This window comes from Neofelis nebulosa, chromosome 4 (assembly GCF_028018385.1).
Source record: "Neofelis nebulosa isolate mNeoNeb1 chromosome 4, mNeoNeb1.pri, whole genome shotgun sequence".
In the NCBI taxonomy this organism is placed as follows: Eukaryota; Metazoa; Chordata; class Mammalia; order Carnivora; family Felidae; genus Neofelis; species Neofelis nebulosa.
In genome coordinates, this window is record NC_080785.1 from 50,353,579 (window position 1) to 50,381,159 (window position 27,581).

Below are 27,581 nucleotides of genomic sequence, written 5' to 3' on the forward strand. Positions count from 1 at the left end.
CAAAAAGTCTAATATTTGTGCCATTGAAGTTCTAAAAGGTTATGAGAGTGTGGTGCAGAACAAATATTTGAAGAAAAAAATGACTGAAAGCTCACCAAATTTGACAAAAGACAAACTTATAAATCCAACAAACTCAGTGAGCCTGAAAGAGGATAAACTCAAAGAAACCCGTACCCAGATATATCATAATCAAACTGCTGAAAACCAGAGAAAAAGAAAAAAAACTCTTGAAGGCAGTCAGAGAAAAGTGATGCATTACAGGGGAACGATGATTGGAATGACTTCAGAGAAACCATGAAGCCCAGAAGGCAGCAGAACAACACTTTATAGTGTTGAAATCAGAATTCTATATATGGCGAAATATCCTTCAAGATTGAAGGTGAAATAGGGATATTCTCAGCTAAAGGAAAACTACAAGAATTTATCTCCTGAAGACCTGCTCTAAAAACATTAGGTACTGCATCTAATAGAATAACCTCAAAATGTATAAAGCAAAAAAGTGTAGAACCACAAGGAGAAATTGACAAATGTGGGACACTGTCATGGTGGGACAGTTCGGTATATCTCTCTTGAGCAATTGATGATCAAACAACAACAACAAAATAAGGAGATAGCTTTGAATAACACGAAGAAGTTGGTCAGGAGGACGTATATAGAACCTCTTACCCAGCCATCGAAGAAGAAATATATTTCTCAAGAGTTGGAAAAATTAGGGGCACCTGGCTGGCTCAGAAGAGCATGTGACTCTTGATCTTGGGGTTATGAGTTCAAGCTGCATATTGTGTGTAGAAATTACTAAAAAAAAAAAAAAAAAAAAAAGTCTTGGAAAAATTATTAAAAATTAACCACACAGTATACCACAAAGCAAGTCTTCAATACCAATCTATATTTTATAGATTGCATTCTCTAACCACAGTACAATTTAATTAGATACCAATAGCAAAAATAAATAAAACCTTCAATATATTTGAAATTAAAAATCACATTTCTAAAGAATTCATGTTGTATACTCAAAGAAGTTAAATAAGAAAAAATACTTAGAACTTAATAAAATACATATATTAAATGGGGATACACCTCACACAGGACTTTTAGGAAAAAGTAAATCCAAGTTTTGAATGGAAGTTGAAAGTATATTACAAGGAAGCAAGTGGAGTATGACAGAAAGCTTCTAAAAATTAAAATTTCCTAAATAAAAATAAAATACATGTTGAAGGATAATATCAAACAATATCAGCAACAAAACCCAAATAACCCAATTAAAAAATGGGCAGAGGGGCGCCTGGGTGTCTCAGTCGGTTAAGCGTCTGACTTCAACTCAGATCATGATCTTGAGGTTTGTGAGTTTGAGCCCTGCATTGGGCTCTGTGCTGACAGCCCAGAGACTGGAGCCTGCTTTGTATTCTGTGTCTTCTCTCTCTGCTCCCTCCCATGCTCATGCTCTGTCTCTCTCTCTCTCTCGCAATAATAAATAAACTTAAAAAAAATTTTTTTTAATAGGCAAAGGAAATAAAAAAGAATGAGATCTTGCCATTTGCAACTACATGGATGGAACTAGAGGGTATTATGCTAAGCGAAATTAGAGAAAGACAAATATCATATGGCTTCATTCATATGAGGACTTTAAGACACAAAACAGATGAACATAAGGGAAGGGGAGCAAAAATAATGTAAAAACAGGGAGGGGGACAAGACATAAGAGACTCTTAAGTATGGAGAACAAACAGGGTTACTGGAGGGGTTGTGGGAGGAGGGATGGGCTAAATGGGTAAGGGACATTAAGGAATCTACTCCTGAAATCATTGTGGCATTATATGCTAACTTGGATGTGAATTAAAAAAATAAAATAAATAAAAAAAATAAAATAATGGGCAAAGGACTTGAGTAGACACTTCTCCCAAGAAGTATACAAATAGCCAATAAAACAATGAAAAGATGATCAACATCACTCATCATATAGAAATGCATATCAAAACCACAATGAGATACCACTTTGCTCTCATTAGAATCTAGGCTATTATGGGGCACCTGGGTGGCTCAGTCAGTTAAGTGTCCAACTTAGGCTCAGGTCATGATCTTACGGCTCTTGGGTTTGAGCCCCATGTCGGGCTCTGGGCTGATAGAGCCTGGAGCCTGCTTCAAATTCTGTGTTTCCCTCTCTCTCTGCCCCTCCCCCGATCACACTCTTTCTCTCTCCTTCAGAAAGAAATAAACATTAAAAAAAAAAAAGAATCTAGGCTATTATGAAAAGACAAACAACAGAAAACAACAAGTATTGGTGAGGATGTGGAGAAACTGGAATGCTTGTGCACTGCTCGTGGGAAGTAAAATGGTGCACCCATGTGGAAAATGGTGTGGTGGTTCATCAAAAAAACATAGAAGTACCATATGATCTAGCAGTTTTACTTCTGGGTATATACCCAAAATAATTGAAAGAAGGGATTTGAAAAGATATTTGTATACCAGTGTTAATAGCAACAAGTTTCATAGCAGCCAGAAAGTAGAAACAACTCAAATGTTCATTGATGGATGAATGGGTAAACAAAATCTGTATACATGCAATCAAAAGTTATTCAGACTTAAGATGGAGTGAAATTCTGATACATGCTATAACATGGATGAACCTTGAGGATGTTATGCTAAGTGAAATAAGCCAGACATAAAAGGATAAAATATTGTATGATTTCTCCCTACCACCACCCACTCCCTTGGCAATCGTCAGTCTGTCCTCTGTATTTATAGGTCGCATGGTGCTTTTTGTTTATTCATTTGTTTTTTAGTTCCCACATATGAATGAAATCATATGGTATTAGTCTTTCTGTGTCTGATGTATTTCACTTAGCATAATACTTTTTTGGTCCATCCCTGTTGTCCCAAGTTGTAAGATCTGGACTTTTTTTATGACTTCATAATATTCCATATTGTGTGTGTGTGTGTGTGTGTGTGTGTGTGTAAATACACACACACACACACACACATATCTCCTTTATCCATTTGTCTATCAGTGGACACTTAGCTGCTTCCCTGTCTTGGCTATTGTAAATAATGCTGCAGTAAACGTAGAGGTGTCTATACCTTTTCAGATGTGTGTGTTCATTTTCTTTGGTTAAATACACAGTAGTGGAATTGTTGGATCATATTGGTATTTCTTTTTTTAAACTTTTTGATGAATCTCCATACGTTTTCCACAGTGGCTACACCAATTTACATTCCTACCAACAGTGCATGAGGGTTCCTTTTTCTCCACATCCTCACCCATACTTATTTCTTATCTTTTTTATTTTAGCCGTTCTACCAAGTGTAAGGTGATAACTCATTGTGGTTCTGATTTGCTTTTGCCTGGTGATTAGTGATGTTGAGCATCTTTTTATGTGTCTGTTGGCTGTCTGTATTTTGTCTTTGGAAAATGTCTTTTCAGGTCCTCTGCCAATTTTTAAATTGGGGTATTTGGTTTTTTGGTGTTGAGTTGTAGAAGTTCTTTATATAGAATTTTGTAAGTCATACTGTAACAGATTTCTCTGATTTTCTGCACCCTCTGTTTTCATTAACAAATCAGGAAAAAAATTTTTTAACAAAATGCTATTCATCGTTTTCTACACTATTAGACTTCCTCTACTTCTCTTTTTGCTGGAAATTTCTTACTATCAATTTATTATATGGCTATTATGCAATGAACTCAGGGTCTAGGGGAAGCAAACAGGTAAACAACTATGATAGTGATGTGATCAGTAACGGGGATACAGATAAAATGTGTATGGAGGATGCACAGAATGTGGGATGGAGGTTGGAAATGACATTTGAGCCGAATTTTTGAAGAATAAGTGGATTTTTGCTAGCTAAGCAGAGCCTGAGATGGGTGCTGGAGTAGGGAGTAAATGTGGATAAGCATACCAGAAAGACACAGCATGAGTGTAGGAAAGCAAGAAAGATGAAGTTCATCTCTTGCATGTGGGGAAAAGAAGGGGTCATCTTGTTTGGCTAGAGTGCCAGGTGTTGGGTGTCAGGGGCTGAGAAATTAGAAAGGCGAGCTGAGATCAAGCTTGGAAGAACCTTGCATGCCATGCTGAAAAACTTCTAATCTTGGGGTAAGATCGAGATCTTGAAAGATTTCAAGGAGACAGATAAGATGAATGGTTTTCATGGCCTTAGTGAGAATTGGGTTCAAGGGAGAGTGTGCAGAGAGAGGAGAACCAACCAAGGTATTGCAATATTTTAGGTGAAGGATGAGCAGAGCCACAACCAGAGCCAATAGCTGGATATGGAAAGAAAAGAAAAATTGGAGAAAAATATGTTCTGTTAAGATAGTAAATTCATGTTTTGATGCACCTTTTCTGTTCTAAGTGCATGGAAATCATAGAATATAGCAATCGAATACATAAGAAAATAAATAGGACACAGTTGTGCTCCAAGGTAAGACACCTGTCTCCATGGGCCAAAACCAGAGTGGAAATATAGTACATTGAGTGATACTAAAGCCATCAGCTAGCTAAGCTGTGGGTCCAGTAGTGGCTGGGAGTTCTGTTCCGGGGTAAAAAGTACTCCATGTGAGTAATGGGGGCTGGTCCCAGGCACACAGCTGGCAGACTGTGAAGCTCAAATCCCCAGCTGACCATGGCCCAGGGCTACGGTTTTTAGTAAGCTTTGAACCTAGGACATGGAAAGACATTACAGTGGTTAAGACCAAGCCCTGAACCAAGCCATCTGTTGGCTCCATGTCTGGATCTGTGGCTTCCCTAAAATCCCTTAAGAGCGGGCACCGAACCCCCAGCCACTGTAAGAACCGATCCTAAACTGGGGCCCGGGAAGCCAGAATAGACAACTGTAAAATCATATACAGGGAGAAGTGAGCACAGATGGCTAGGGGTAGGGGGTAGGGAGTAAACAGAATTTCTCCATTTACAATGAGCTTGCATCCTGAAATTCTACACACATAAAAGATAGTTAAAAAATAACCCTACCTGAGGAATTATTAAATGATATACTTTAGTGAGGAGAAAGATTCAATCTAAGGAGAAAGGCAAAGAATATCAGAAATAATCATGAGCACAAAATGATTTTTAAAATAAAATTAAAAACTTTAAGTACTGACTATTTAAAAAACCTGTTTTGTGTGTTTAAAAAAAAGATAAAACTAAAACTCTGGACAATAAGATTTACAGCGTAGGGGGGAGTCGCGTGATATCCTATGGCTTAACACATGTTAAGGTTCACATCATGTTTGAGAGGAGAATGGAGTCCTGAAAAACCTTAGATGTTACTGGAGGAATTTATAGTTAGTGATAGATGTTTAAAGTTTTTAAGGATTATCATTTAGAAGAATAGAAAAGTGATCGATAGATTCCAAAGCCCACAGGAAAATGAAAAGGAACTTAGAAAACTTTTATCAGTTCAGCAGAAGGTAAGGGAGGAGGAAAAATAAATTCAAGGGAAAATGAAAGTAAATACCAAAAATGTGCTAGAAATATGTCTAATCACAATAAATGTAAGCAAATTCACCTTTTTAGGAAAATTTTTAAATGTTTATTCATTTTTTGATAGAGACAGAGCAGGGGAGGGGCAGAGAGAAAAGGAGACACAGAATCTGAAGCAGGCTCCAGGCTCTTAGCTGTCTGCACAGAACCCAATGGGGGGCTCAAACCCATGAACCGTGAGATCATGACCTAAGCCGAAGTCAGACATCTTGTGGCAGTCATATTCTGGGGAACTGACCTTGAGAAATGCCGCCATGGGATTTGTAGTGTCTGTGGATAGTAGTAATTACTCTCTTAGATAGGAAATGCAGGAGGAAGAACCAGTTTGGGGTCTGCGTGAGGAGAGAATGGGAAGATAGAAGTTGTTGGAACATGTGGAGCTCATTAGATTGGTGTATTTTGTTTGTTTTGTCTTGGTTTGGGAGATTTTTGAGCCTAGAGGACTATTACAGTGCTGCCTTGAAGTGCCTGGCCTGGTGCTGTGTGCTGTAGTAGGAGTTCAGGAAGGTGGAATGGATATATGAATTAGCTGAGATAAATGTGTTGATTTACCAATGAGTGGAACTGGAGATGAGATTTATTTTATAGGTGACGGCACTGAGGCTCCAAGCCACTGATTTGCGCAAAATAATACTGTTCGTGTCAGAACCGGAGCTTGAACTGAGGTCTACTGTGTTCACCTGTGCAGGCCATGCCTCTCTGAAGAGACCTGAATTGAGGGTGAAATTCAGCTTGACCTTCATATGTCAGACTTGGTCTTCTTACCTCCTCGAGGCTACTTGCCTGCTTAGGGTAGAGCCTTTTTCTGATTTGCGTATATGCAAGGGGCTGCCTTTTTGTGGTTGGTCTACCGTGAATTGTGACATTCTACAGTTCAGACAAAGGCACCACCATTTCTCATGCCTGTAAGGGAAAGAGGAAATTAAATAACTGTAGCCTCTTGGCCTAAATTTGGCTTCGTAATTAGGCAGACCAGCAGCTCTCACTTTGTTCCCAAGTATTATCTTGGGATTATTGCCTTCTCTTATATCTTTGAGCCGTTTCACTTCGCTTTACATCCTCTCATTTTACACTCCCACCTTTCACCCCAACCGGTGCCAGGACCCTAGGCGGTGTCTCATTTTTATGAATGTTGGCATGTGTGTATGTGGCACATATAACATGTTGGGGTTTTTTTGCTACTACCATGTTTGTGGCTTAAGTTTAAATACCATTTGTTATGGGTTTATCATCATTTGCTTCTTTTGTTAGCCTAAGCTTTTGGTTTAACCAATTCTTGATTGTAGGTCTTGTGCTTTGTTTAGTCTCATGTTTTTTTTCAACTTAACTCCTAGATGATCTTTCAGCAGAATTTGTGCATCCTTCCTGTCTTTGGGGAAGCAACCTGGCCTAGTGCAGTGAGCATACTATTGGAAATTGGAGGATCTTAATTTTACCTGTTTGCCTAAACTGGATATATTTGCTTATTGTCTATGAACTGTTATTTTTTAAACAGAGGTTATAAGACTAGCATGGCTTTCCTCAGTTTTCTCTAGATAACTACATTAAGGGTTCATAAAAATCATTATAATTAGGGGTGCCTGGGTGGCTCAGTTGGCTAAGTGTCCACCTTAGGCTCAGGTCATGATCTCATGGTTTGTGAGTTCGAGCCCCACGTCGGGCTCTGTGCTGACAGCACGGAGCTTATTTGGGATTCTCTCCTTTTCTCTCTGCCCCTGCCCCAACTTGCACGCATGTGTGCACATTCTCTCTCTCTCAAAGTAAATAAACAAACAGTAAAAAAAGTTACCATCTTAACCATTTTTAGTATACAGTTCAGTTCAGTAGTATTAAGTACATTCACATTTTTTGTGCAACAATTAACGACCATCTATCTCCGGAACTCTTTTTATCTTGCAAAACTGAAATTATGTACTCATTAGATAGCAACTCCATATTTCTCTCTCCCCCCAGCCCCTGACAATCACTATTTTACTTTCTAATTTTAATTTTTTAATTTTTTTCTATTTCATCTTAGAGAAAGAGTGGGGGAGAGAGAGAGAGAGAGAGAGAGAGAGAGAGAGAGAGAGAGAGAGAATTCTAAGCAGGCTTCATGTTCCACATGGAGTCCAGTGCAAGACTTGATCTCATGACCTTGGGATCATGATCTGAGGTGAAATCAAGAGTCAGATGCTCTACTGACTGAGCCACCCAGGAGCCCCAACTTCCTGTCTTTATGTGAATTTGACCATCTGGGTACCTCATATAAATGGAATCGTGCAGTATTTGTCCTTTTTTGACTGGCTTCTGTCACTTAGCATGATGTCCTCAAGGTTCATCCACGTTTAGCATGTGTGAGAATGTCTTTCCTTTTTAAGGCTGAATAATAACCCATTCTATGTATACACCACACTTTGTTTACCCATTCATCCTTTGATGGACATTTGGATTGTCTCTACCTTTTGGCTGTTGTGAATATTGTGGCTATGAAAATTGGTATATAAATATCTCTTCAAGACCCTGCTTTTAGTTCTTTGGGATATATATATCCAGAATTGGAATTGCTAGACCATATGATGATTCTATTTTTATTTTTTTGAGGAGCTACCATACTGTTTTCCATAGAAGCTGCATCATTTTATATTCCCAGCAGCAGTGCTCAAGCATTCCAATTTCTCACATTCTCGCCAATACTTGTTATATGATTGGTTTTGCTTTAGAGTAGTCATCGTAATGGGTATGAAGTTTTCTTTGGTATTCTTACACAGTAAATTCTGATTCATATATATTGAGCCTGAGTCTAGACTTGGAATGGCAAGTTGACTGTTGTCTTTGTACTTGACACACTGAACAAGTTACAACCATTGGCTGTTCTTGTAGACAGGAGATAGGATGTATTAAAGGGTAAGGAGGGAAGGCCGTCATCTATGATAGGGTGATGCACATGGCTTATTTTTTATTTAAAAAACATGGGGCAAGAAATATTCCTTTTTGCTATGATTCGTTCTCATGAAACCAGATGAAGAGTTCTCCCTGCTTATACTGTCAACATTCAGTAGTTGCCTTTATCACATTTGGTCTCACAACACTTTGTAAGAGTTTTATTATGCAGGTTTTAGTACTTGAAGTCAACCACAAATATAATGAGTCTTTATTACTTCCTATAGGAGTGTTTTCCTACTCAATAAGGAAATAGGTCCAAACCCTGTGTAAACAGCAACAGGTCCTTGATCCTTATGCAAATCTAGTTACTTTTCCTTAATGTTATGTTGTGCAGCATCAGAAATGGTTGCACAAAGATATGTAATAGCTGAGGGCTTAGAAAAAATGAGAGTGGACTAAGTCCAGCTTACATTTAGAAGTGCCACTTCTTCAACGATGCCCACTCCACAGTTCAAGAGTCCAGATCCTCACAGGGACTCACGCGTGGTTCCCAGAGATAATAATTCCTTGTTAGTTGAGTGGAGCTTTTTAGCTTCTCTTTAGTTCCTTGCTATCTGCAGTTTACTCCAGTTTGCCGTGAGGTTATCATCTTGCCTTTTCTTACTCCTTCTTATTCTCTACCCTCCTTCTCTATTGGCCATCACTTCTTTTTACCTACCCCCAAAGTTGCAACAGTATATAGTCTGTGCGGACAGTCAGCCCTCTGTAAATAGAGGGCAGCTGATCTTGGCGCTTGTTTTTCCTCTCAAGCAGGCTGGAGGGAGACAACCCCAGAGTAGTGGTGTGGGATATGGCAGCCGTTGAATTACACAGAATTTGGTTGTTGGCCTTGTTTTACTTTGTGACTGTTAATGCTGAATGCAAGGAGTGGATAGAAAATAGCAGATTCCTGTCAGAGAAAAAATGTTGCAAATTACGCAACTCCTAAAGAAGGTAAAATAGAAGGACATGAAAGTTACGAGCTTATCTAACTGAACAGACTTTTTTACTTGGCTTTTAGAAATGATTTTGAAAGCTGAAAGATACATTGTCTACAAAATGGAGTTTTTTAAATCACATTCTCCAAAGGCATTAAGTTAACTTTCTCCTTGGACACCAGGCATCAAGCTTTCAGAAGCCCAGAGTTTCGTTGCGCTCCAACACCGTGCAGTCTTCATCTGGGGTGAATGTCGGGGAGCTGGTTTTTACAGCGATTTTCAAAATGAAAGCAACCATTTTGTTCTGTTTACCCCACCCTTTAAAAACCCCACTGTTTCTGTCTGATGGCTTCCGTACTGCACTCACTGGTCCTTCTCAAGCCAGCCCAACTCCATGCGGAACGTTCTGTTGCTCTTTCAGCATAAGCAGGTCTATTGTGATATTTATCTGAATTCAAACAAGGCTAATTAAAAGAGCTGCTGACAGTTGTTGTGATCTGACTTTGACTGCAGCTTGATGGTCATTATGGGTAAATAATGAACCAGGCCTGCAAATGTAGCAGCTGCCAACTTGGGATAGAAGAACGGCTATTGCTTCCAATTTAAGGATCTATCGACCGCTTCCCTTCTCCCTGCAGATCTTCTGCAGAAAACTAATGTTTTCTGCTGCTGTGTATTGTGGTTTCAGCTGTTTCAGATATAGCCTATAATTTCCTTCTTTAATATTTAACTTAGGACATTATTAGCTTTCAGAGTTAACAACTTTTCTATTTGGAAGAAGTTCAGCTTTGTCCTTACGCATGCTATCACTAGCTAACCAGCTGTGGTTTATTTATACATGTTTCATTTATATTATGCAGGAAACAGCTAGTCTTAGAAGAACAAGGTATAGCTTTATGAAGATGTTTCAAAATCCTGTGTAGATGTTTTGTTTTTGTTTTTTGTCTTTAGGAGCTAGATGCACGTCCCTTGCTTTATTTTCTTAAAGATAGACACCTGCTGCCACACCTCAGTTTTGCGTTTTGTTCACCTCACCAGTGACTTTTGAAATACTTTGGTGCAAAGCTCCATCAATACGGAGAAACCTCAGTGACTTTCATTACCATGCGATATTGAATGTATCGTCACTCCATCATGAGCTTTCCCGTGTCCTGTTAGCAAGTAGGGACAGGTGCATTAAAAGTAAGAGAAAAGGCACCTTGTATTCATAGATTAATACACTTTACTGCAGATTTCCCACACTTGTAAAATATAGCTTCTGGATTTCAAAGTCACATTCTAGAATTTGACACCAGGCCAGTACTTAATGACACATCTGTAGCATTTGTTCACCTGCCACGGAAAAGGCTATCTGCATTATGTAAAGCACGAGGACACGGTGGCGCTTTGTGCATAATGCAGCAGAGCTTCGAGATCTTGCTGGGAGGAAATGATCCCAAACATGCCCCTGAAAGACAAGTCTTACTTTGAAAAATAATGATGAAAAATTGCTTATTTCTCCCATGTATTTGTGTCTGTGTTTATTTCAGGAAAAACTAAACTTTGTTTATCTGACTCTAGAATAGTGTTGAGAGTGTTTTTGCTTTTCTGTTTCCAGCATGGATGATGCCAGAAATAGTGTTAACAAGGGGTTATGTTATGCTGGCTTATGTTAAACCAGATCACCCCCTAACATGTGCAGAGCCATTCATCTGTGTCACCAAAACCCAAGAGAACATCTGACATGGACTCTGAAACAGAAACAGTGATCACTTACAAATCAAACATGGCACGCTCTAAACTGATTGTGCACGGCAATCTTTTCTAGAAAGGACAACTAATTGAACATGATAAAGTGTAAAGTTAATTAACACCCTTAAATTTGTTGATTACTTTCACGGGATTATATTGTTCGTTGAGTAGCAGCTTTCTGTCCCAGCTGTCGCCTTTTTCAGCGAATGTCGCTGGTAAACAATAGAGACACCATAACAAGTCGTAAATGGTCCCTGTGACAGCAGCCCCTTGTGAGGCTGCATCTGTAGAAAATGATTAGAACAATTGCATTTTAAAGACGGCTCACATTGCAGCCCAAGTCCCATTGGTCCTCTTCTTGATCTCTTTTGATGGCAGACTGGTTAAAACATTTAAGTTCTTTTGAGTAAATTAAGTGATTTACTACGTTTTGCTATATATCAATGAGAGCGCCTTGGTGGCAGGATTTTTGCAGTGTCATAAACAAATATAATTTGAATGTACTTTTTTAGATTTCTTCCCTCTCTAGATTTGACGGCTTCTTTCTGGTAGTTCTAGAATTGAAAATGATCTCCTTATTTGTGACTTGTAAATGGTTATTCTAAGTTATCAGCACTTGAGTAATGGACTTTCTATCATAATCCTTGGTTCAGCTTCTCAGTAAGGCTAAATTCCAAATTTCACTTCTTTGCTGTTTAGGCCAAAGACCTCGCGGTATTCAAGCTGAGTAGATTTACTTGTTGTTATATTTAAAATTTTTATAGCATTTGTGTGATAACCGTGTAAAATACTTTTCCAAAGTATTCTTCCATTTGAGCTTCAAGGTAAGTATGGCAGGTGGTTTTATCAGCAATTTCAGATGGAGGAACCAAGATTGAAAGGTGTTCTAACTTCTCCAAGTGGGGCAGCCTTCAATTGTGACCTCGCTCCAGGTCTCTTAACTCAGAATACATGCTCTTCAGTTTTTTTGTGCCTTCCTAATAATGTCTGTATACATGTGCACTTATTTTGCTTCTGCACGTTTGTGCAGCAGTAAGTGAACGTAGCATTGCCACGTGTGGAGAACAGTTCTCCAAAGTTGAGCTCTTTTGATAAGCTAGAGAACATTGTCTTACTTAGTCTTAATTAGTATTCTTGGTTATTTTAGTAGCCATTGATTTCTTCTCTGCCTACCTCCTAAACAGACAATGAACATTTATCACACATGTGATATATGCTGGGTGCTAAGATTCAAACAGCGCTTGCCCATAAGAATCCTTACAAGACATACCAGAAAAATCACTGATGAGAGTAGTATATGTGCTTTATTACAAACATCACTAGAAATGTTATAAAAAAAATAGAGAAAGGGGATTATGGTCATGCATTGCTCCTTAGAGGGCACATGAGTTGAGTCTTGAAAGATAAACAGGAGTTAGCCAGGCAAAGGGAGGCAAGGGAATCTCATACAAGGGAGTCACCTAGGAAAGATGTGGATGCATAAAAGGAAAAAAAATCATTGCACATTCCAGCTACTGTAAATAGTTCAGTATGCATAGCATGATGGTTTTTGTTGCAGGGAGTAGACAGGAAACCAGAGAAGAGTCCAGTTAGAGTCCATTGACAAGAAAAGTAAAACTTCAAAAAATCAGAAACCATTTAAGGACAAAAAAGAGAAAGTTCATTGCTTCCCAGGACTCAGGACAGATACAGTGAGTTATGTAGTTCTTCTTTTTGGTGAACACGAACATGCGAATATTTCAGAAAGAAGAACTTTTACTTAGCAGAAAACAACAGTGAGGCGCTATGTAGAAATGCTGAGTGATAGTGAATAATGTCTTCAGCTACTGGTTATGTTCATGTTGATGCATAATTTGAAACTTAAGCCTGTTTTGGTTCTCATAACAAAACTGCCAGACATTGGGACACAGATAAACGTAAATATTAGACTGAGGTGGTTGTTGTTAATGAGCTCTGTTGCAGGTGGGCTAAGATTAGAAAGAGATAAAAAACAAGAATTGAATTACTTTGAAAAAATTACTGCTTTTGTTGTGAAAATGTGACGAACATCGTCTGTTGTTTCACTTACTGTCTCCTGATTGAAGTTCCAAATGTGAATTTTTTAAAACACGTAACTCGATGAGGCTCCTTTATTCCTCTCCCAAATAGTGTTTGCCAAGACCTCGAAGATACTCAGACCCATATTTGAAATTTATTGTGAAATCTTATGGTTTCATTTTTGTATTTGTTCTTAATTCTGATCCTCAGTTTTCTGATTGTTTTCTTCTAATAAGCAAACTCACATTGGTTGTGAAGAGAGATAGGCTTTTATGTGTGTGTATTTAACTAGATAGTAGGCAGAACTCAGTGTCCGTGTATAAAACATACAAAATTATTTGCTCAGCTCATGTTTTAAACTGCTCTGTTTGATTTGCAAACAGATTCAGGATACCTATATTCTTATCAAAGCTTTCAAAGCCTACCCACAGTTGATGGCAAGACCGTTACTCTTTGAGAACAATTTGTTTCTTTTTCCACCCTTTCTGAGAACTCATTATTCTTTCAATGACGGAGGTCAAAAAATGGAAGAAAAGAGGGAATCAGGATTTGGTGGTGATTGTCCTCGTCCATGACACTTGGTATATGATGCTACCTTTTGGCATTTATTTCTGAGTATATGTCTCTTTTCCCGAATTATGGTTTAGACCTCTTGAGGGCAAAGACGGTGTTTCATACCTACTGTGACCTTATATTCTGGACTTTCTGGAATAGTTGTATTTCAAATATTCTCCTAAGCCCATGGGATGGAGGAAATTGTTAAAGGCACCGAACAGTTAATTGCTGATGATACTTTTCTTCTTTGCACCTCCACGTGCCTATGTGTAGACCTCTCCTGTAGTATGCATCTGTCTTTTACTATTTATAATTGTCTGTTTGCCTTCTCTCTTCTCCCATCTCCATATACACGTACACACTCACCTCCACCACCACAAACACTAGGTTTCAAACTCCTTGAGGACAAGGATTGTTTCCTCTTATTCCCCAGGGTTTCCTCTTGTTCCCCACAGACAAATGGATCTCCAGCGGTCAGATTTTTTTTATGTCAACCATAAGTAGGAGTGGAAGGAAAGAAAGAAGATAGTTTAGATAATGGAGACTTCCTGTGATGCCTTTGAGAGAGAGAAGAAGAGAGGCTGACTTTGAGACTTTGATTAGATTTAAAGTGTTTCTCCGCTCTAAGGTTGATCGAAATTAAAGCAGTTCCCAAGAGAAGTGGTAGACGCCTGTGCCTTTAAAAACAGGGTGGTCCGGGCACCTATTTTGAATGGTTTGGGCCTTTGCCTTTTCATCTGTACAGATGAGTTCAGTCTTTCTGATTCTGGAGTCATGGGAAAAAAACACTAGGGGCATCATCACAGGAAAGAGGCATCATCACAGGAAAGTGTCAGATAAAAGCATTAAAGACAACCACAAATATGTAGGCTTATTAGATTTAATTAATGTGGTTACACGAGAAAACTCATTTTCTAATTCGGAACCATTCATATATTGTATAAAATGACACGTGCCTTGGTTTTATGCATTAACATGATAAATGTGGTGGGAGGGTAGATATTTTGTGAACTTGGCAAGTTCAAATGATGGAATTTCAAAAGCTTAAAAGCAATTCAGTGATAATTTATCTCATCATCTCCCTTTCTACATGAAACAACTTAGGAGCATTTAATGACTTGCTAGAATGGCAGCTGCTTGGTCTGTAGTCGTTAGCCTCTTCTGTGTCTCTGGGAGACAGTTACCACCCAGTACTGCGCTCAGTTGTTTCCTTGCTCTCCCCTCTGTCATTGCCTCCTCCTGTCTGTCTTTTTGAACAAATGCTGTGTTTGGTGATGGACCAGACACCGTGCATATGGGGTGAATAAGCCAGTAGAGCTACTGCCCTCGTGGAGCCAATGTTCATGTGGGGAATATGGACCCAAACCAGATAAATAGAAGAGTTAAAATAAATAGGTGGTAATAAATAGTGTGAATGAAATTAAAGCAGAAAAGGGGATCGAGAATGGTGGGGTGCCTTTTTCGATTGTCAGATTAAGTGGTCAGGTAAGGCCTCTCTGAAGAGGTATATGTTGAGAAAAAAATCTGGATGTGGTGAAGGAAACAAGTGACGAATATCTAGGGGAAGAGCATTTTAGGCAAAGTGCAAGTCTTTGAGATGGGAATGTATTTGACTTGTTTCAGGAACAGTAGGAGTTCAGGATGGTGGGAAAGCACTGAGCGATGTAGACAATGGTATGAGATGAGATGGGAGAGGTGGCCAAGGGCTGCATCATAGAGGGCCTTGTAGGGCTTTGTAGGACTTTGAATTTTATACCGAGAGTGATGGGAAGCATTGGGAGGCTTGAGAGTAGGAAAGAAACGTGAACTAGACTTATGTTTTAAAAGGTTCCCTTGGGGGCACCTGGGTGGCTCAGTCGGTTAAGCATCCAGCTCTGGATTTCGGCTCGGGTCATGATCTCACAGTTCGTGAGATCGATCCTTGCATCAGACTGTGTGCTGACAGCACGGGGCCTGCTTGGGATTCTCTCTCTCCCTCTCTGTCTCTCTGCCCCTTCCCCACTTGCATGCGCACGCACTGTTTCTCTCTCTCAAAATAAATAAACGTTAAAAAAAAAAAATGGTTCCCTCTGACTGCTTTATGGAGGGTAGACTATGGAGGCAAGAGCCGAAGGGAGAGCAAGTGGGAGGCTGTTGCAGTAACCCAGGTGAGACATGATGATGGCTCAGTCTAGGGTGGCAGTGATGGGTGAGGAGACAAGTGGCTGGATCACAAGGGTGTAAATTCTTAGGAGCGAGGTCACATACACTCATGTGTAATTCTAGGACTTATCACAGGACCTGATTCTTTTTTTTTTTTTTAATTTTTTTTTTTTAACGTTTATTTATTTTTGAGACAGAGAGAGACAGAACGTGAATGGGGGGAGGGTCAGAGAGAGAGGGAGACACAGAATCGGAAGCAGGCTCCAGGCTCTGAGCTGTCAGCACAGAGCCCGACACGGGGCTCGAACTCGTGAACCACAAGGTCATGACCTGAGCTGAAGTCAGACACTTAACCGACTGAGCCACCCAGGCGCCCCAGGACCTGATTCTTAATAGGTTCTCAGTTTTGTTGAACGAGTGAAACAAATGCGGCATTCTTGTCACCTTCCCATATACCCTGCTGCCACTGAAAGGTTTTACTAGAGGTCTGCACTGTAATTTTAACATCACTGTCCATGGACCACTTTAGTACTTCCTAACCTGGGCCAGCCTCCTTCCAGTGTTCATAGGTGTCGTCCAAACCCACTCATGTTTAGCCAGAGAGGCTAAAATTCTCCTAGAGAAGACAGCGACTAAGACGACCAGATAGGAAAGGACTTTTGAGGTATCATGTAGGTAAAGATAAAACTCCCACTCCACAAACCCATGGCATAAAGTAGTGAGGCCTGACATTTAAGTAGCATGTCATATTTTACAGCATATATGTGTTCATATATTCACAGCCACTCTGTGAAGAAGTTATTAATGCTTTTCCCACGTTATATGCTGAGAATCACACAGCCAGTGAATGGTACATCCCCTAAACCACATATTCCATCTCCAGATTTTTACTCTTTCTATGAACTTACGAATTACTCTTTCTATGAATTTGTATGAATTTCTTATGAATTTATTTATCAAACAGCCATCTATTGAATGTATCATGCACTGTGGTAGATAATGGGAATGCTGACAGAAACAAGACCTCAGTGCTGATCTTGTGGGAGCTTGTAGTGTAATGGAGGCATCAGGTAAGAAAATCAAACATTGTAATAAGGTGTTATAAATGCTGTAATAGAATTAAGCACAGGATATGTTTTGATTTTGTATACATAATTAGTAAAATGTAGGGTTAAAATAAATCCCTCTCCCGGTATTCTAGAAACTGCCTGAGTTCTATGTTTGCCTATTTGGGGAAGTGGATTTGAATTAAAATGGCATGACACTGTAATAAATTTATTGTTTATTATTGATAGACCTCAAACGCTGTACAGTGTCTGCTGAAATCTGGAGGATGTCTTACATCCTTTAGAGTTCCACCTTCCTAGATATTATTTCCTAAGCTTAAAATGGTTACGTTTATTTTAGGATTACTTAGGTCTTAATTTTTTGCCTTCACGATGGGACTAGGCTTCATAGTGTCACACGCTTAACGGAATATGTAAGGAAAGACAGGGTTTGGTCCCAAGGAATGCCAAAGCTTTAGAATTGCCCAGGTTAGACCCTTACATTGGCATGTAGGTTATGCAAAGGTCCTAGTAATTATGCCACCACAATGAGATGAGAGTAGAAATACCACAGACATCTGAGTTAGAAGATGAATTATTCTTTTTTGTGTGTGATCTTCTCGTGCTTAAGTAACTTATTTCTTCTTTTTGAAATATGTGTTTGAACAAGTGAGAAAGTACACCTGTCAAAAGATTAACCAGCTGAGAACCATTGTCAGCATTAATTTTCCTTTAATAAATGACTCTCTGAAGCTATTTAGCAATCCGTAATCTAGATACAAAGCTATTGACCTATGATGGATAGTGCTGGATTTGTTTGTAAGCTTTGACTTAAATCGTCTACTTAATTTTCCTAGGTCAGATCAACAGGATTAGGAATCAAGATGGTTATGTGGTTTGAATAAAAATGGCTATAGAAATTGAGCAAAATAATTGTAAAAGAGTAATGATCTACCATCTTGGTGAAGTAAATTAGAAACTAACAAAGTGACAATCACTTAAACTTCAACATTATCAGAATGTTCAAAGGACACAGACTGGCTAATTAAAAGCATTTGTTATAATTGGGTTTTTGTACATAATCATTTCCGAAGTGTGTCTGAAAATACTGTGAAATAATGTAATTTAACCTTATGTGTGAGTATCCTCGGCTTTCCTAACACGTGGGCACTTCCTCTTCCACAGTTGTTTGGCTAACATAATGCTGACCCTCTTTTGCTTTTGATAACTAGTTAAAATAGCATAAACTGTAATAGAAAGGCTGCTTGATTTGGCAATAGCAAAATATTCACAATTTAAATGAAAGAGGAGTCTCTTCACTTGGGGTTTTTATATATATAAATGGTGTATTTCATTGACTAAATTAAACTAAAAAGTAGGCCATTATTTGTAGTTATCGATTCTAATGGCCAGATTTGATAAATAGACAATGATGGTTTCTTTATTCCTAGCCATACTGTAAAATCAAGTGTAAAGGCAAAAACCGTACTAGCTTTCTTCCACACACTTTCCTGTTTTTGACCAACAAAACCCAACTTGAAAATTATGAATTAAAATTTTTTTAATACTAAAAGCAGCAATAATACTCTTGGTTTTCTTTTATAGCTGATAAAACATTAGATGAATGAAGCTTCCCCTCCTTTTTTTAGGGACAAGTCTAGGGCATGTTTTGTGTGCTAACCAATCATTTCAATCAATGACCATGCATCAGACCTTTCTAAAGAGCTAGGAAGGAGTAGCCCAGCCACAGCTCGTTTCTTCTCCCTGCTCATATCACTAGGAATGAATTGCCCAAACGGTGTATAGGAGGAGGGAAAAGAAAAATCAAATAATACTGGGAAGTGCACATCAGATTTACCGGTCTAAATAAGCAACTGTTTTCTTTAACTTAAAAAAAGACTCTTACCATCTGAAATGCCTACTTGTTTGTGGTAGAAAGAGCCAGGTCTTCCTCTTTGTAGATCTCATCGGTAGATAGCATGTGGGGAGCAAGCAAATGGACTAAAGACACCCAAATCCCTAGAATAGCAGATCCCTCTGGCTCTTCTCGTGCTGGTCAGGGCACAAGGGCCTTTTTCATATACTTTCTATTGCTTGAATAGGTTTCTTAGAATAAAAGATGCATGAGAAGGACAGATTCCATATGTTTTCACTCCTGTGTGGATCCTGAGAAACTTAACAGAAAACCATGGGTGAGGGGAAGAAAAAAAAAATGGTTAGAGAGGGAGGGAGCCAAAACATAAGAGACTCCTAAAAACTGAGAACAAACTGAGAGTTTATGGGGGGTGGGAGGGTGGGGGGGGGGTGGGTGATGGGTATTGAGGAAGGCACCTGTTGGGATGAGCACTGGGTGTTGTATGGAAACCAATTTGACAATAAATTTCATAATAAAAAAAAAGAAAAAGAAAAATAATTTTCTTGTAAAAAAAGAATAAAAGATGCATGTGAATAATAAAATGCACATTTCAAATTACCATATGTCTCGTGCTATGATTATGCCAGATATTTGAGATGAATTGAGAATAAGAGTTTGAATCTGTGTGTTCTTTTGGGTTATTATTAAACTCCACAATACTTGATTTTTAAAATATTCCAGGAGAGGGGCTAGCTCGGCCAGTAGAACATGCAACTCATGACCTCAGGGTCATGAGTCAAAGCCCCACATTCGCTGTAGAGCTTACTTAAAAAAAAATATGTATATGGTATATATACATACACACACACACACACACACACACACACACACACATGCACACACGCACACACACATTCCAGGAGAGATTTAGGGTATCTTATATACGCCTGACATAAATACAGTTTGGAGGCAAGGTGTTTTCATTTGTTTTGGGGCTTTTCTCTAATTTTACTATCTACCTAAACTCTTGAAGAAATGTCTCCTTTTGTTCTGTCCCTTTACCCCCAAACTATTCAGGTGTGGGAGCTGCTCGGTCTAGGAACCTCACATTTATGGTGGGAGGAGTCGAAGATGAATTTGCTGCTGCCCAGGAGTTGCTGGGGTGCATGGGCTCCAATGTGGTGTATTGTGGAGCTGTTGGGACCGGGCAGGTAACATTTTCACATTAATGACCCTGACTTGATTATATAAAATTGGCTAAGGTTCATTTGTCTTTCCTGACCATACTATTATTCCAACCCCACTCTGTTCAATCTGTGGATTCTTTGTTTCCTCAGATTTTCTTAAATTAATTTGGAATAAATTAGTTTTCCATCATTCCTGCTGGAATTAAGCAGACATCAGCCAATTAACTTATTAAAAAAGATACTGAAAATTTCATCATTCACATTCAAATTTCATCATCCTACTGACCACGGAAATCATCCTTAAAAGTGCTTCCAGGGGCGCCTGGGTGGCTCAGTCGGTTAGGCGGCCGACTTCGGCTCGGGTCATGATCTCGCAGTCCGTGAGTTCGAGCCCCGCGTCGGGCTCTGTGCTGACAGCTCAGAGCCTGGAGCCTGTTTCAGATTCTGTGTCTCCCTCTCTCTGACCCTCCCCGGTTCATGCTTTGTCTCTCTCTGTCTCAAAAATAAATAAACGTTAAAAAAAAAAAAATTAAAGAAAAAAAAAGTGCTTCTATAGGAAGTGCTCATGGTGTCTCAGTTGCTGTTTTCCTCCATCTAATTATGTACTGCAGCTCTGTTTGTAATATAGTCAGGAAGAAGTAATCTGTGCACTTTTATCTTTTTCTTGAAAAGCGAATAATTTTCGGGGCACCTGGGTGGCTCAGTTGGTTAAGTGTCTGACTTTGGCTCAGGTTATGATCTCACGGTCTGTGGGTTCCAGCCCCGTGTCGGGCTCTGTGCTGACAGCTCAGAGCCTGGAGCCTGCTTCGGATTCTGTGTCTCCCTCTCTCTCTGCCCCTCCCCTGCTCCTGCTCTGTCTCTCTCTGTCTCTCAAAACTGAATAAATGTTAATTTTTTTTTTAAAAGAAAAGCAAATATTTTCATTTAGAAATATATCAACTCTTTAATCAGATAGAGGTGAATGGCAACCCTGAACTCAGAAATCAAACTAGTTATCCCCCTACCACCACCACCACACACACTCTCCCTCCATCTCCCCTCCTCTTAATGCTTGGTCCCGGTCGCTGGCACCCTCTTTATCTTATTCGAGACTTTAGCATTGTCTCAGATATACCTATTGTCTCCATTCTCTTATCCGGTCTCCAGTTCTACTGATTTTTGCTTCACTGTCTCTCCTCGTTGGCAGTCTTGTCCATTCCTCACATTACCTGATCCAGTCTTCTCCCGTTGTCTCCTACCTTGCGTGCTGCTAGAAAGCCTGGATGCCAGGTTTACCACTCTGCCAACACTGTAACCAAAACCAACTCCATCAAGATATTTGCATCATCATACACTTCCCAACTCTGAAACTTGGAAGCGATGCCTGTTTCCGGCCGTGTCAAATTTGAACTCTCCACCCTCGCTTTCATAGCTCCTACCCCAGTCTTAACTACCACATTGCTTACCATTCCTTAAAACATAGGCGCATGAGTCAGTTTTCTTACTGTTCTCCCATGCTCTGATATATTTAATCCCTCTTACGTATCTACCTTTTCCTGTGCTCTCCTTTCTCCCTCTTGCCTATTTAAATTTGTGCCTGGCCTTCCAAGAGGTGGTTTCAGGTTCTACTTCCTCTCCTCAGTGATCTTGTTTCTCTGAATTCTCACTGTCTCTGTCTTAGGGCCGTACAGTTTTCCACTTAATTGTTTTTGTTTATTTGTTGCGTTTATCCTCAGTGTGTTACTCCATTGCCCCAGTTAGAACGTAAGCACCATTCTATAAAGAGTAGGCGTGTTAGAGATGTTATGTACAACATGATGACCGGAGCTGACACTGCCGTATGACGTATACGAAAGCTGTTAAGAGAGCAAATCCTAAGAATTCTCATCACAAGGAAAAAACGTATATATTTTGGTATCTGTATGGAATGATGGATTTTGACTAAACTTACAATAATTATTGCATGATATGCGGAAGTCAGATCATTGTGCTGTACGGCCTAAAGTTATACAGTGCTGTAGGTCAAGTATACCTCGGTGAAACCGGGGGGAAAAAGCAGTCATGCCACACAGGTCAGTATTCCCTATAGACTGTGCCCACAGGAGGAGCTCAGGCACCACTGCAGGTTTCTTAGCCAGTGGAAGAGACTCCCCGGTCTGCTCCCAGGTAGCCTGGCGACTCAGGAGGAGGCACGCAGCACCATGTTCCTTTCCCCATTTGAGAGAATCAGTAGTTACACACTCTTCCAGAAAGAAGCCTGCGGGGTGGGTGAAGAACAACTTCCCGTGAGTTACAGCTCGAAAATAAAGATATTTAATATGTACTCCACTTATTTTCAGGCTGCAAAGATCTGCAACAACATGCTGTTAGCCATTAGTATGATTGGGACTGCTGAAGCTATGAATCTTGGAATCAGGTTTGTCGAATATATATTTTCATGTGCTAACAATTTTTATGAGCTTTTCTATTTGATTTTCTGATGTTGAAAAAAAAAAAAAAAAGGGTCCGTGAGAGATGAACGAGTTGATCTGGGAACATTTTGAAAGTACTTCATTATTGAACTGTAATAGACTTTGCTTATTTGACGACCACTGGGCCCTGGAGAGCATGAATATTCTTTGCCATAGCCATAAAATGTGTTGTGCTGTATATTCGAGGTTACATTATCCTTTTTATACGGGAGCTCCATTTCTTCTGTTGCATTGAAATGCAAGAAACACTTCTACTGTAAAATTTAAACATACTTTGGCAGTGTAGGACAAATTTTTGTAAACCGCCGTTTGAGTGTATGGCGAATTCAAGTGTTCTGCTACCACATGGCTGGTTTTATGTATCTCTTCACTACAAGGGCTCTTGGTTGTTTAGTCTTGGGATAAACTGGATGGCATTCATAAAGCTGCAACTCCTGGACATAACTCTTTCATTTTAACTGGCTTGTGGTTTTGTTACCTTACATTAAGGATATGTCTTTCCATTAAAATAAAATGCATCCATACTCTGCTGAAAGTGATGCAGGAGTTTTGTTTCTCCTATGATAAGGATCATCTTTTAGAATGCTTAAGGTTAATGTCTTAAGTTTAGCCTGTAATCTTTTGGGTTAGGAATGTTACATATGATTAATCACCTAATTAATTGTTTGAATGTTCGGTATTTCATGAAGATAATAAATATACATTTCTTACTTTAGAAAATGCTCAGTTAGCAAGATGCTTTATTCAGGTGTTTTCCTCACATTTCCCCAAACTGCTTACCAGGGATATCACAAATCAGAGTAGTGTTTCATCTCACAGCTTTTGATAAAAGCAATAAAAGAGCCAAAGTGCTTGAGATATTTTTTAAAACACAGTAATGGATTCACATTTCCTCTTAATTACCATATCAAGATGCTGTTGTTTATTGAATTGCCCTTGTCTCAGATGTTAAACTATCTTGACCTATTAAGTTGTCATGTTGTAATTGAGATAAAAGAGGAATTTGCTTTGCATCAGTGCTAATTGGTTTATCAATATCCTGTACCATTTACATTTTAAAATTGAATGTCGGTAAGATGCTAAGGCATATCTGTACAAAGCCTTAATAAAACTGGAGCTGTTCAGAGTGGTATGTCTGTACTGTAGCCAGTTTTAGGCTATGGGTCACTTAATCATAAATGAAAAACTTGTTACTAGTGACTCGTTTTCATGTCCATCCTCTAGACGAATTTCACGGAAGAGGAAGATGTAAATTTCTGGAGCCAAAATGGCATACAAAATTAATTGGTGTTGACAATAGGGTGGGAGCATTAGTGTGCATATGCATCTTTAGAATTTTATCTTCATTCTTCTGGATATAAATGAATAATAATAAAAACAGAAAAGCAAAAGCCTAGATAATCTAGGCTGTGTTCTACTGAAATTTCCCTCTTCATCGTTACTAGTTTGTTTTATATCCTGCTTCTTACTCTGAGCGTCACTGGTTTGAGATATTCCTTAGGCCTAGCGATGTATCCTCTGGCCTTCCTCAGCTAATTTTCCTAGCAAACCTCCTACCAGATGATCATTTGCTATTCTAAAATGAACTTTTTGTGTGGTTAGTGCTGATAGAAGTCTAACTCCAAACACCAGCTAATAAAGAATAGTATGAAAGTCACTTGAATCAAGTGAATGGAATAAAATATATACAATGAAATACGTACATTGACTACTACAGAGAGTTTGTGATCAAACAGAAGATGAAAAGTGATAGAATTCCAAATAGAAATGTTAAGAGGAAAAGCAATAACTTCCCTTATTATTGGTCTTGATCCACTATGATAAAAATAATGTTTAGAAAGATGAAACTCTAAATGTTTAATTTTTCTGAAACTCTACATACGTATATTGCTATCACATATATAATATTTGCATATATCATATATGAAAAATGAACCCAGAGTAGGAACTCCCTAATTTTACTTAACTTGTAATCATTTATAACTTTCTGGTGCTTCAGATTATACTAATGAATTGCTTATTTTCATAACATTAGGATTTTATTAGTTTATCTCGACAAAGATTCTCAGTGGCTTGAAAGTCCTAAAAATGATTGCCTCTGCTATTGTCTTTCCTCCATGGTTTACAGACATGGTTTAAAGTGACAGGATTGTTCTCTAATAGAGTATAGAGAGCGACCACGATTTATTGAGCTTTGCAAGGTGAAAGAGAAAATTGGCATCAGCAAGCATAAATTCCCAAGTAGTAAATTCCCACAAAGTAGTACAGCATCAAAGTGGCTCAGCCACGTTTATATTCTGTTCACTCTGAAGTGAATTTTTTTTAAAGCATTAATGTCAACATTTACAGATAGAGTCACCTGTTCCTATGAAGTGATCATTTCTGATTAATTTCATTCTCATAAGTCAGTGTTTTTTCTAGAACAGTGTTTCCCATTTTTTTAAAAAATAGAAGAATAAAATCATACAGTTTAGAACTCTTATTGACCCTATGCTCTTTTACAGTAAAGATGGATATAAGGGAAATTTTAAATGCTACCAAAAAAAAAGTAAAGCATAAAGAATATGGGTATACAACATATTTTTGAAATTCTTTTTTTATTAGACCTTTGTACCTTCTAATTGGGTTCTAATTAGGACTCAGAACATAGTTTTATTGTCACCGAAGGTGTCCTGCTTCCATTAGAGACGTTTTGCTCCCGTGTGTCACAAAGGAACGGTGCTGATAGTGGAAGCTTTGTTGTTTAGTTTTCATAAAATTTTGCTCCACTGGGAATTGTCTTGTCTTTTTCTTCAGTACTGGTGGTTATAACAGGTCATTTGCATCACCAGTCAGCACCTAGGCCCCTAGCAACGACCATCTTGTCTTCTTCCACCTTAAAAGAAACTCCGGACAGTTGAACTTTTCTGGCAGGCTGTTCAAGATGAGAACTTTCCCACAAGTGTCATTTTAGTTTCTTGGCTACTGCCCTTAGACGGTGGTGCGTTTTCATTTAGGTGATGACTTGAGTCCCCTTAGCTGTAAACCTAATACATATGCAATAGATGTAAACTTAATACATATGGAATAGATGATGTAAACCCTAATACATATGCAATAGATAACAAGTGGCAGAAGGTTTATAATAAGAATTTGACCACATTTCTTTTTTTTTTTTTTTTTCAAGTTTATTTATTTATTTCGAGAGAAAGAGAGCACACACATGTGTGTCAGGGAGAAGGACAGAGAGGAAAGAGAGAATTCCACGCAGGCTCCGTGCTGTCAGTCCAGAGCCCAGTGCAGGGTTCGAACCCACAAACCACGAGATCGTGACCTGAGCCAAAATCGAGAGCCGGATGCTTACCCAGGCGCCCTGACCAAATTTCTTACTAGATTGGTAAAGCACTGTCATATTGGCTTATTGACTGTTAAGTTGCCCACCCATGTGATCCAGTGAGACTCAGCGTGGTGGGAGTTTGGTGTCGTAGCTCTGCCATAGACTTAAGTTTTTCTCGTCTATAACATGACAAAAATAATAGTATCTGTCCACAGAGTTTTTTGTGAAAACGAAATGAGTTAATCTGTGTAAATCTTTTAAAACAGTTCCCGGCACATTGTACAGGCTCAGCGTGGTAGTTATTGATGGTGGCGGTGGTTAGTATTTGAATTGAATTGTAACGTTAAAAGTGGTTTCTTTATAACACTTCTCACCAGCTGGCGTGTGTATGTATGTGTTTGTCTATTGCCTGTCTCCCCAACTAGAATGCAAGCTCCCTGAAGGGGATTGGCTTTGTCTGCTCATTGCTGTGTCTTAAGAACATACCTAGCACATAGTAGGCACTCAGTGAAGACTTGTCAAATGGATAAAGGGGCGAGAAGGGGGAGGGAGGCAGTTCTCCTGCCTCAGGTAAAAGTTAACGTGTGTGTGTGTGTGTATGTGTGTGTGTGTGTGTGTGTGTGTGTGTGTGTCTGTCTGTCTGTCTGTCTGTCTGTCTTAACTGGCTCATTCCTGGATGGCAGGCACAGCCTTTTCTTAGATTTTTACTATGTCTCCTTGGCTCCAGGCACAGCACCTGCGCGTGGCAAATCTGTTAAACATTGATGAATAAGTGGACGGTCTGTTAAAACTGACATAGTCTTAGGGCACCTGGGTGGCTGCATCCAGCTCTTGATCCCGGCTCACGAACAGGTTCATGAGTTCAAGCCCCGCATTGGGCTCTGCGCTGGCAGTGTGGGGCCTGCTTGGGATTCTTTCTCTCCCTCTTTCTGCTCCTCCCCTGCTCGTGTGCGCACTCTCTCTCAAAAATAAATAAACTTAAAAAAAACTGACATAGTCTTAGGTATTTCATTTTCACATCCTGTGATACAAACATCTCAGTTTAGTGACATAATTTGCTTTGTTCTTACGTAAAAAAAGACAGTATAGATACCTCTATAGAATATAAAGTGAAAAAACTTTTTTGGCCCTTAACAGCCTTGGTTACAGTGAAGGCAAACATTTGGATTCTGTTTAATTTTTTTCACGGTGTATGCATCATTTTTACTTCTCTCAAAAGTTCATTTAAAATTCTTGTGTTTTAAAGGTGAGTAGATTTGACACAGTGACGTTTATTTGAGTTGCATTATATATGCGGTCAGAGCAATGAATTCATTCTCTGTTTATATCAGAGAACATTCCAGCAATTGTAAAGCCACATGCATGCACGCGCACACTCTCGAACCACATCCAGTGGCAAGTTATTATGGGGACTGACAGACTGTCATCCTTTTGATGGCTTGAGCTGTATATCTCCTGAACAGCAATGGGGCTCTTATGCAGAAAGTATCATATGTTCCCAGCCAATTTACAGGGAAACAGCAATAACATTTTATCATGGTTGAGAGCCCAGTAGCTGCTTCCTATTAAACTTGCCCTTTCAGATACCTGTCTTGGATTAATTTGTTGATTTCAAATGGAAACTCAGTCTTCTCCAGTGAAGCATGACGTTCTAGGATAGACTCTCTGAATGACAATTACTGTGTATTCTAGCTGGTTTCAGACCATTACAAGCCTTAGGCACAGTGGAAGACAGAGGACTTCAGTAACTGATTTTAATATTATGTCTAATTTTAACTGTCAGTTATATATGTGCCAGTGAAAGAATCCTCAGAAAGATGAAATGCAAAACACTTCTAACTTGCTCTTTTTAATGATACACTTTGCCGTAGGGTGGGGAGTCGGGAGAGGAAAAGTGGTGAGGGAGTAGCCATCTCCTAAAGGGGAGTCAGCACAGCAGGGAAGCCTCAGAT

At 39.2% G+C, this 27,581-nt stretch overlaps 1 protein-coding gene across 1 annotated transcript in view; it reads left to right on the forward strand.

The window, feature by feature from the left end:
- The window catches only part of HIBADH (3-hydroxyisobutyrate dehydrogenase), a 111,023-nt gene that overhangs the window by 75,526 nt on the left and 7,916 nt on the right, over window positions 1-27,581 (forward strand). Inside the window, exons 5-6 of the mRNA XM_058724749.1 lie at window positions 19,754-19,887; window positions 22,182-22,258. Of these exons, the coding sequence (XP_058580732.1) occupies window positions 19,754-19,887; window positions 22,182-22,258 (211 nt within the window). The remainder of the gene's footprint in view (window positions 1-19,753; window positions 19,888-22,181; window positions 22,259-27,581) is intronic.